General features: G+C 34.0%; 1 protein-coding gene across 1 annotated transcript; it reads right to left on the minus strand.

The window, feature by feature from the left end:
* Window positions 1-6,393: 6,393 nt before the first annotated feature.
* On the minus strand, window positions 6,394-11,278 carry LOC106119628 (G-protein coupled receptor Mth2-like). The gene is made up of 8 exons (XM_013314682.1): window positions 10,926-11,278; window positions 9,764-9,944; window positions 9,142-9,333; window positions 8,868-8,946; window positions 8,511-8,689; window positions 7,649-7,808; window positions 7,020-7,202; window positions 6,394-6,787 (listed from the first exon to the last, which is right to left on the minus strand). Exons 1-8 carry the CDS (start codon window positions 11,256-11,258, stop codon window positions 6,724-6,726), a joined length of 1,371 nt encoding a protein of 456 aa, XP_013170136.1. The 5' UTR covers window positions 11,259-11,278; the 3' UTR covers window positions 6,394-6,723.
* Between the last annotated feature and the right edge of the window lie 736 nt (window positions 11,279-12,014).

Genomic DNA, 12,014 nt, shown 5'->3' on the forward strand with positions numbered 1-12,014 from the left:
TCTTGTCGCCCTTGCGCCTAGTTATGTTGTCGCACAAAGGACATTTCCATGACCTTTTTAGTTCGCGAGCGTTTTTGTTGTAAAAGGATGTTGTTAAATCAACACAACGATAGTGAAAACCCTTTTTAGAGTTTGAGCAGACGACCACTTCATCTTTTTTTACGGAGTGGGTACATCGGTCACAAATCATTATCGCAATAGCACAGGTGCCACAGAGTAGAATAAATCGAATGCTAAGTTCTATACAAAATTGCAGTACGACAATGACGCGATTTACGTACTGTTCTATAAAGTGCAATAACTCTGTACTATGACATTTAAGCGATACTGAGACACTGCCTAATATTAATTGTTAGTCGACTGATAATTGGTTAAAAAAGGCACTCAACACTAAAAAAAATGTCACAACCACAATAAGTTAAACTAAGTTGATTGTATCGTAATTATGTAAATTAATTTTCTGCACTTTATCTCTTTTTAAACAAAATATAAACCGGAGCGCAGTGTTCGTGCGACCGCGCGCGCGGTAGGAGTGTAGGAGTTTTGCTGATTACTATGTCATGCAAAGAGAACTGAAAAGTAAATATTACTAATCTTACTAATATTATAAATGCGAATATTTAGATGTATGTTTGTGGATCTCCAGAACGACTGAACGGATCTCGATGAGATTTGGCATAGATATTGTTAGAAAGAAAATCCGAAAATGTGCCAATGTAACACTAGCCTTACTAAAACGTCGACGTTTATGTCCCCTCACTATTCATTCTGACACTGGACTTTGTAACGAAAGCACGTTATTTGTGCCAAAGGATTCTAATTTATAGTGTCTAAAACATACAACATAGTCTGGAAGAACATACAGTAGGCTACTAATTATGTTTTTTTAATTCCGCGCGGACAGAGTCGCGGGCGACTACTACTATGTTGCAATATTTGCTCTATTAATATGGTCATGTCATAATTTTTTAATTGAAATTGTTATATTTTCTGAATATAAATTAGGTAAACGCAATTTCTGTTTTCAAACCGTGTAAAATTCCTTTTACCATTCAATTGAACTTCGCTATTTTAGCGAACTTAGGTGGCTTGCACATTTGCGACCTTTTACTATAAAAAATCTGAGTATTAACTATTTGAACATACCAGAATTATTAAAATCTGATAAGCTTTGTTAAAGTTTGTATAGATTGACAGAATTCTAAATTCAAATATAGAAACTTTGTAACATTAGCGAAAACTCTGACGTAATCGCGTTCCAAAAGGTTTAATATGTCGTTTCTGTTATTACCCGAAACACTTTGAAGCTTTAATACGAGCCTTTATGAACATGCAGCTCCGCACTCACGAATATCGTTTCCTGCTTAATAATTTTGCTACGTAAGAATATTAAGGAAATACTTTGCCAAAGGAAAATTTTGTCGATTTCCCCTTATGAGGTTTCTTTAATATTTCTTTGAAAGTACGATTATATTTCGTTTGACGTTTCTACTGGACTACGTTTAAAGAACGCAATAATAATAAAACACAAGTGATTTTGTAAAAATGCTAACATAGCCCAGTCTTAAGTGCCAAAGCATATCTTACTAATATTATAAATGCGAATGTTTGGATGGATGTTCGTTAGAAGATATCTCTAGCACGGCCTCATGGATTTCACTAAAAATCATAGATGTAAAACATAGGATCACATAGGCTACTAATTAAGTTTTTTTTAGTTCTGAGTGGACAAACTCGTGAGCGACATATGATATACTGGCTATATAAATAAAGGAAAAGAAAAAATGGAGGTAAAATCTAGCTATCTCCATAATTATTTCTTATAATCTTGGCTTCTTAACTAGGTTTCCTTGTATTACAGGAGCCAATGACTTTTTTATAAGTTGAGTAATAATTTTATAATCTAAAATTATTAAATTTTAATATGGTCTTCGGATTGTTATACGTTTTCCTTGTAATCTGTACTCGTAAAGACCATTGCACAATTGTAATTTAATAAAGTTGGAATTTTTCCTCGTAGTGATTTTAAAGGGGAAAAATATAGTATTAAACTCGTAATTTTTGGATAGATGTTTGTTTGAAGGTAATCTCCATGTTCTAGCTAAAATTTGTAGTAACTAAAATAGCACAGTTTTTTTTTATTCCGCGCGGACGGAGTCGCGGCCGACAGCTAGTATCTGATCATGATTGCTAAAAATATGCAATTTATCTGCGGATACGTGAAGAGTGTACATTACAGTTCGTCTAGCTCTTTATTTTAACCGTCTGTAAGAAAATATTTTTTACTTTCCCTTCCCCTCGTTTTTCTTATAAGGAAAGGATGGGAAGTGGAAGTGGACTTTCCGAATGAGAGGATGTATGAAAAGTATTTACTTTCTGTGCATCCTCTCCTCCGTCGATTTAAAGGTAGGCAACGCATATGCAATTGCGTACGTCTATGGGCAACGATCACTTCGCTATTTCAGCGAACCTTAACCTTATGATATAAAAAAAAAACTTGTCTCTGTCAAAGACAATTTGAGGGAATCCTCTTAGTATTTATTCTTGGCTTATCGTCTAAAGTATATAATGTTCATTATATGCTTACATTTTAGAAAAATAATGTTAATTAGAAATAATATAAATACGTAGAACTTTCGTTACAGGCGTGGCAATAATGAAATTATATCAACACACGAGAATTCAGTTAGCTATGCGAGCAGACTCGAGGAAATTAAACAAATTCGAGGCTAACTTGTTAACAAGGAAATTAAAATTATATAATAATTAACATTATAAATATATTTTAAATAATAAACATGACTACGCTAACGTACTTTCGTCGATTATTAGTCATTGAGTCCTTGTTTATAGAACACCTTCAAACAAATACCCAATCTAAACATTCGCATTTATAATATTCGCAAGATTGATATACACATCATGAAGAATGTTCTGGAATATTAAAAATTTGGAAGGTAAATGAAGCTAGTAGATCAAACAGTTCACAATGGGCTCTATTCACTGAACTGTAAATTCCACTGGACAGGCTATAACCCATATTATTTTTTAACTGTGGTAGAGCCCGCTTTAACATCTTTGCACGAATCGGTCCGGCTCGCCCGGTGAAATACCACGACCAAACAGAAGGCAGGCGTGAAGTGAAAGCAATTCCGCGTTTCGTCTGATGAGTGTGTGTCCCGGAGGCCAAAATTAGTCCTCTTGCCCTTTCCACCCTTTTTCTTATAAGAAAAAGACGGGAAGTGGAAGTGGACTTTCCGGATGAGAGGATGCATGGAAAGGGAAAATATTTTCTTTCTGTGCATCCTCTCCTATATATATATAGATTTCTCGACACGACACGACTTAGAAGTGTAAAATACTATCAGACCTGCCTCTAAGTATGAAATTAATTTTTTATTATTAGTTTACAATCGACTGCACGTACTGAAAATGTTAGTACAACAAATTTACTTGGCCCGGTGAGAAAGGCTCTGTTATTACGGCTAGTTACTAAAATAAATATTGCAAAAACAAACTGAAAAGTACAGTAGTCTACGCTCTCAAGGCCTGTGTACTACTTTACTAGATGTATATTGCTCGTCCCTGCAGCCTTAATACCCTCCCGACCTCGGATTCTTAGTCACGTACAACCGCTATAAAAATTCCTTTACGCCTACAAGTCCTCCCGCAAGCAAATATCTCTGGTAAATACCTATTTGCGGTGCTCTCAAATACAACAAATATAATTTATACCTTCAGCCTTAAAGCTTAAGATTTAAAATCCCTAGTATTCATGAAGTGTAAGGATTTTGTTTATTAAGTGTGTAAGACTGTGCAAGGTCTTTAAATGTAAAAAAAATACTCTCAAAGTTGAAATATAAGTACGCTAAGTCTATACCATTGAGATATTCCACGTTTATTTTTTTCGATGACAAGCGTTGTCAATTTTTTTTTTTTTATATCATAAGGTGGCAAACGAGCGAGCGACCACCTGAAGTCGCTAAAATAGCGAAGTGAGTGTTGCCCATAGACATACGCAATTGCACATGCGATGCCTACCTTTAATCGACAGAGGAGAGGATGCACAGAAAGAAAAGATCTTCCCTTCCCATGCATCCTCTCATCCGGAAAGTCCACTTCCACTTTCCATCCTTTCCTTATGAGAAAAAGGGTGGGAGGGGAAAGAGAACTAAATTAGGCCTCCGCGACGCACACTCATCAAACGAAACGCGGAATTGCTTCCATTTCACGCCTGTCTTCTGTGTGGTCGTGGTATTTCACCGGGCGAGCCGGGCCGATTCGTGCGAAGATGTTAAAGCGGGCTCTACCACTGTTATCAGTGTCAAATCTCATTTTCATATTTTAGGGGTTCAACAACTGGGTTTTTGTACAACAAAAATTATAACTATGAAATGATCGTTCTAAGTAAGCATCGTAAATTTTCCATATTGCAGTTATTCGTTTGTGACAACCCTAATTTCACATTTATCACGAACAACCAAAACAAAGATATTACTGAATAGACATAGCATAGACCAACAAAGTTATCTAACTTAATATAGCTCACTAGCGCCCCTATTAATGTCAAAATTATCATAAAATCCTTGTCTTACTGTTGCTATCTGGTGATATTTTTATATAAATATTTAATAAATATTTATTTACATCCTTATTTCTATGAATACATAAACTCTTAAATCTATGATATAAAATTAAATTAAAAAAAACGAATAATTAACTAAAATATGTTAATAAAAGGAGTCCCTTTAGGCAAGGTCCCGAAGATACTGGCAGCGTTCCCCCTCTGTACAGCTAAACTAATTCTTTGACCGAGGTAGCTGCCAGCTCTTCGGTCCCCTGTGATGTCGATTAATTTTTTTGGAAATGTCCTTAAAAAGTCTTAAAGCGCTAGGACCCCACGGACCAAGGGTCTCGACGCCGAATGGGACAAAATGATATTCGGAGCCTAGACCCCTGTATTTGCATGCTTTTGCATTTTCAGCCGCTTCACAAGCCGCACCCGCTCTGTTGTATTACAGTATTTAATTATATATAAGTTCCCATGGCTAGTTTTAGACATTATTAATTAGAATCCTTTGGCGCGAATGGCGCGTTTTCATAACCAAGTCAAGTATCAGAATGATTAGTGAGGGGACATAAACATCGACATTTTAGTAAGGCCAGTGTTGCGCTAGTACACCGGAACAGTGTCGGATTTTGTTCCTAACACTAGGTAGGTTTTAACATATTTTTTGACAAAACTAACGGTATAACACCATTCAAATCGGGCCAGTACCTTGTTGAACTATAGCGGTAATATATCAAAACGATCTGTTGATACTTAAAAACTACACAAATACTATTATCTAAATTTTATCTCGGGACGTTGAGTGAAAAAGGCATTTTATCGCAAGCCATACATTTTTACGACGGAGGACAGCGGCAAAGGATTATCGATTTAAGCTTTGTAGCTCCGCGTCTTCTTCGCCTTGGGACTTAATAACTAAATAATCCTCTTATTTTATCCACCAATAGTAATCAAGACTTATCAATGATTTTTGTGTTTTTTTTATAAGAGAAAGGGGCAAACGAGCAGATGGATCACCGAGGTGATGATCGACGCCCGTGGACATCTGCAATATCAGAGGAACCGCAGATGCGTTGCCGTCGTTAGATTTTGTGCAACAAATCGACTCTAAGGAGTTGCTGAAATAGCAATGGTTATATAAACTTACTTAAGTATAAGAAAATATATTATTACGCTTTAACCAGGACAACGAAAAACAAAAAAACTAAAGAAGTGCTATTTCAATTCTTACCATAGTTTTATCAAACTGATATAAGAACAGTTAATCACTCACGTATATTCGTCCGGTGGCGGCACGGACTAGTTTCTCATCCTGATGAAGGGTCCCCGATGGGCTCGAAACTAGTCGGTGCCGCCATCGGACGAATATACGTGAGTGTTTAGCCCTTTTTATATCAGTTTAGTATAATGTCTCACGAAAGTTTGAATAATTTAATAGTTTTATCATTCAACAAGTATACTTTTGACCTTGCATGTCCTTGAATCAATAATATATACAAAAGTTCATATAAAACAGCCACAGTCACGTAAAAGAAGCACTGCATCTTGAATATAAATTAACTTCCTTATATATATAGAGTAATCCACATTAAATATTGTAATAATATATTTTTTTATCTTTGCTTGTATTTTTTTATTGTTTTATCGCTTGTTTGTATACTTAGGAATTAATTACAACTTTACAGTTGTAATTAATTCCTATTCCAATAAATAATATAATATTATAATAATAATAATCAGAACGAGACAAAGGATCAAAAAAAATCATCGTTTAATAATAAAATTACTTTTAATATTTATGTACAAGCTAAATTAAATTATAATAAACATACGTCTATCTAATTAAACACTGATGACTTTATTAACTTTTATAAAGTTATCAGATTTGTGCAGTCAGTGTACCAACATTTAGAACGCTGAATTTCGAATTTTTCATTTTTCGACTTCGATTACATTTCGTAATTTTTCGCTTAAACTATTCAATAAACGTAAAACTACGAGCCATCTTTTTTATCCGGCTGAATCATTCTATCAACATTTTCCTTAATATATTAAAGTACGTTAAAAAAATAATATCAAGGAAAAAACATCAATGTATAATCCGCCATTTTGAATTTTATAAAATGCTCAAGTTTGTTGTGATCGTTGTTAGCTCATTTACGTTCGGTTTGCGACATATTCACCAAAGAAAATTTGTTTTGATGTTCTCCTTTGAACCTGTAGTATTAGAAAAAAATTAATCATTGCATTACGTAAAATAATTAATAACATTTATGTTGATAACTGTATCAAATATCAACCACGCATGAAAAAAAAAACAATGGCATATGTTTTGGAAATTAATCGACCATTAAAAAATAGCGTTGTATCTGAAACGATATATTTTTGATTTGATACAGAACTGGGTTATAAAGTTATTCTTTGACAATATTTTAATAATAATACTCACTTTTTGTTTAACATACGTAAAACTCTTCTTTTGCAAACAAATATAACAAAGAAAGCAACTCCTATAAGTATATTATATGCGTCTGTTATGTACCAAAATTCAATATTCGGAAAATAGAAACTGACTATTTCCAATATAAAACTGATTCCCATAATTATTGATATCTTGAGGAAGACGAAAAACCTAAAATAAAGATAGAATAGATATACAGCTTAATATAAGATTAATGTAGCTACACATCTACACATACACATCTACGGAATATGCATATATATAATATATCGGTCGTATCGGTGAATGGACTGATAGCGAAGAGTTTCGACCAACATCTCAAGAAGCTCTTGCTAAACAGTTGGATTAAGGGCCCGATACAAAAAGTAGTTATCCTGGAAAGCGCACGCATCGTGAAAAGGTTCCTGTATCTGCAGCCCTGATCACTGGTTGTTTGAGTCGTGGGATTCCGCAGCCGGTGGTGCTATTTTTAATATATTTTGTTTAATTTTTTATTTTATATATGAAATGTAATTAAGAATAAGATTAATAAATGAATACGTTAACAAATAAGTTATAATAATTTTACTAAACTTTATTAAATATTGAATTTAAAAACAATATTGATAAATACATACATATTTCGACTATTTTTAGTCGCTGCGGAAGATTGCGATCGGAGCATATGATTGGAATTATTCGATCGGCATATATTGAACACAGTCATCAAATATAATATGCAGTTACATATTATTAATATTAACATCGGCACGTACAAATAAATTCCTTGCTCATATTCTGGAAATAAAACAGCATCTCTATTTTTCTTTTATATCATAAAGTGGCAAACGAGCAAACAGCTATCGGAATACGCTGAAATAGCGAAGTGATCGCTTACCATTAACATCTGCAATTGTAGATGCTCCCTGCCTTTAATCGACGGAGAAAGGGACGCACAGAAAAATGATATTAGTAAGATATAAAAAAGAAGTAACAATAGCAAATCCAAGGGCTGGCGCGCATTTCGGCCAAAGGTTGAGCCTGGCCATCCAACGGGGAAATGCCGCCAGCCTCTTGGGAACCCTACCGTGCGACCGCAGCGATTTGGGGTCGATTTTTTATATTATTTAGTTTTATTTTTAGTTTGGTTTAGTTTTAGTATATAGTTTATAGTATTATTTTGGTAGTTTAATTAATTAGTCATTTAATTACTGTAAGAATGTAAATATAATTTATTTTATTTTACAATAGTAAATTCGTCCCGGAGGACTAATTTTAGTCCTTTTTCCCTTCCCTTTTCTTATAAGGAAAGGATGGGAGGTAAGTGGACTTTTCTAATGAGAGTGAGATGCATCCCGCATGGGAAGGGAAAATATTGTCCTCCTCCGTCAATTAAAGATAGGGAACGCATATGCAATCATCAAATCAATGTCAATTAGCAACGGTCGCTTCGCTATTTCAGCGATTTGAGCTAGCCTAAAAAAAAGTAAATAGTCTCACCACCAAGGTAACATGAGAATTGTCCAATGCTGGGACTGATAGCGCCAGCTGGTGGATATTCATTCATTGTCACCATGAATATTGTCAAACCTAATGTCATTCCCCATCCGTAGACGCTATACATACAATACTTGAACGTCTCACCGCGACGATTTATCTTACGAGCCTTAACAATCCCTCTGTAATATAACTATATTTATTACTAGCTGTGCCCGCGACTTTGTCCGCGTGATATCTTTGGGTAGCATTTTCATTATTACACTACATATTCTACTAACACTTATAATACATAACAAAACCAGGATAATAGCACAAGTTAGGTACGATTCGAAAATTACAAAATCAATATTGACTCACCGAAACGTCCACCACAAATCGTATGACATTACATTCATCCAGAATGCAGTTCCCATGAAAAAGAAATATGTCAGAGTTGCTGGAAAAAAATATTAAAAATAAAAAAGAGCAAAGAGAGCTTAAACACCACGGAGCTCTTAAGCCATGGGCACATTTACGGGCCGGGACAGGCAGACTGCGATGGAATCAAAACATAACACAACGACGCAACGAGCAGCAGCGCCCCGCTTGTTCCTAATACCGTGCCCGCGGGATTATAAATAAATTTACTTACGGAGCACGATGCAGAATGAGACTGATATTGATGAATAGATTAAAAGTAAATTCAAAGTAGCCTGCACACTGTGAGCACCCACAAGACATGCAGCACAAGTCATAGCCACTTTACCACCGAGTGTGCGCAGCTCTGGAAACATCGCGTACACCGCAAGGAACAATATCAGAAAAATAGTTGATATCACAAAACCTGCAATTTGATGACAAAATGAGTTTCCACTGACGAAACATACGCACAAATATCTTTGTCTATTAAAAAAGAAATTAAGAAGAAATTACATCTAACATAAGTAATATTTTTTCCAATACAATATTAATCCTTATCTAATATTATTTTTGATAAATTAATATTAATATTATTAAATAAATGCGAATGTTTAGATGGATGGATGTTCGTATGAAGGCATTCTGCCAACGGCTGGACGGGTCCGCTGTAATTTGGCATAGATATAGAACGCAGTATGGAAGAACACATAGGCTAGTCATTAAGTTTTTTAATTCCGCGCGGATGGAGTTGCGACAGCTTGTTTGGAATATACACAAAAATAACCAGACAAGTTAAAGCCTAAACGGGTCGCTAGTAAGAGAAATATTAAATAATATTAACGAAGTTCACTTACATATGGAATTAAAAAGAATTTTTGTATTATCATTCCTAATTGTTTCTGTCCGCACAAAAGTTAGGATTGTTTCAAGAAAAGTTTCATCTAGTATATAATCAAAACAATAGCTTTCCTTAGCAATATAAATCCGTCGTGTAAAAGAATGCAGGTATTCTATTTCAACAAAGAGTTCTCCACTCTGTCAAAAAAAACATTAATTTTAATGGTTAAGGGTACGGATTTCTGATCACGAGGTCGGAGGTTCGAATCCAGCCATTCGACTATTGTCGTAAACCATATCCTAACACAAACTTAGAGTTTATTTGGGATGGTAAAATATTAGTAAATTTACAAAAAAATCTGCTAATATTTTTTCAATTAAAAAAAATCCCTTGTCCTTACGGTTGGTTGGCACAGTATGTACTACTCCTCCATACATCTATCAGCTGTCATATCTGAATCTTCCCCCTTCCTACACAATCCATCCATACTTTCTCATGTCTTTCTCTACCTTTGTAGCCATCAACTTTAAATTTACTCATGCATATACAAATAAATAGTATATTAAAACTAAACAAATACAGGGGTCTAGATTCCGAATATGATTTTGTCCCATTCGTCGTCGAGATCCTTGGTCCGCGCTTATGGCGCTTTAAGGCTTTTTAAGGAATTATCAAAAAAGTTAATCGACATCAGGGACCAAAGCGCTGGCAGCTACCTCGGACAAAGAATTAGTATAGCTATTCAAAGGGGGAACTCAGCATCTTCGGAACCTTGCCTAAAGGGACTCCATTTAATAATAGAGCCTGGATGACGGAGCTTTGCTCGGTATTTTTTTTTAATTGTGTTTTTTGGAAATTATATTTAAGTACGAATTACTAATAAAATGATGAAATATGAATAATATTTTTCGATCTTAGTCATAGAACAAGTTAAGTTTATGTTTAAGTTGATTATAGATAAAACACGAATAAAATGACATTTTCTAAAAATGATTCCTAGCTAGATCGATTTATCGCTCCCAAAACCCCCTATATACTAAATTTTATGAAAATCGTTGGAGCCGATTCCGAGATTCCAATTATATATGCAAGAATTGCTCATTTAAAGATATAAGATATTTAAGTTAATTATTCGTTTTTAATATTTTATATATATAAATTTATGTATATTAACTTACCTCTAATATATGAAAACTTTCACAGTGATATTCTTTATTATTTAAATCATTATCAAATATTTTTATTTGGAAGACATCTTCTATGGATTTAGTTGTCTCGTAGATATTTTGATCGTATACGTACGTCGAATTAATCAATCCACTGAATACATCTGTACAGCTGACGTTATTCCCATTAATTTCCAATCCTTCTTCCATTTTACAACATTTATAAATAATTGGTTTATTTTCTCCATTTTTTAATGTATTATCGTCACATAAAATCTGGGCGAAATAACTAGTTATATATATGAATAAAATCACTTTAAAAATTATATTATTTGCAGCGGACATTTTAAATAATACGTCAAACCCCCAACTGTATACGAAACTGATTAAAGAGGAAATATCGTAGCATAATTGTGACTAGTGTTAAAAAATTGTGGTCAGATATGTATGTATGGTGTATATAATCAAAATATACAATTGTAACATTTGTATTCAAATTGAAGATTTAGTTCGTTTAAAATTCGACTGTGTTCAAAATTAATGTATTCAACAGTCTCTCAAGAATGTGAACAGTTACAAATACCTGATTTGTATAACGTCACCCAAAACACAATAGACAATACACGATCTCTTCTTTTTATAAAAATTAAGAAACATTTATGAAATTATACGGCAGAATATCAGAAGCTTGAATGATTAAGACCTTTTTCTCCAAGTAAATTTAAAAACTTTTAAAGAAAAGATTACTATTAATAATGGCAGTTAATATAGAAACGAAATAAAAAAAAAAGAAATTGCGAAAACATTTTATTTTCCAAAAAAAACCATTAACAATTCCATTTCACATAATATTAAAAATAAAAAAATATTAAAAATGTCAATAACTATAATAAGCTGAAAACGAAAAAAATTAAAAATACATAGATTTGGCTCACGAGGTTACCGCCATGTGGCGTATGAAATCGACTACCATTATTCCGATAGTCGTATCGGTAAATGGACTGGAGGGAAGAGCTTCGACCAACATCTCAAGAAGCTCTCGCTAAACAGTTGGATTAAGGGCCCGATACAAAAGGCAGTTATCCTAGAAACCGCACGCAT

The sequence above is a fragment of the Papilio xuthus genome, unplaced genomic scaffold (assembly GCF_000836235.2).
Source record: "Papilio xuthus unplaced genomic scaffold, Pxut_1.1 DF827135.1, whole genome shotgun sequence".
Lineage (NCBI taxonomy): Eukaryota > Metazoa > Arthropoda > Insecta > Lepidoptera > Papilionidae > Papilio > Papilio xuthus.

Bases quoted from the DNA above. Each gene is read 5' to 3' on its own strand.
- LOC106119628 (XM_013314682.1), bottom strand. From the start codon at position 11,258: ATGTCCGCTGCAAATAATATAATTTTTAAAGTGATTTTATTCATATAT. The intron at 8,690-8,867 runs GTGAGTCAATAT...GTTATATTACAG, and splicing joins GATTTGTGGTGGACGTTTCG to AGGGATTGTTAAGGCTCGTA. The intron at 7,203-7,648 runs GTATGTATTTAT...TCTTTATTTTAG, and splicing joins ACTAAAAATAGTCGAAATAT to GTTTTTCGTCTTCCTCAAGA.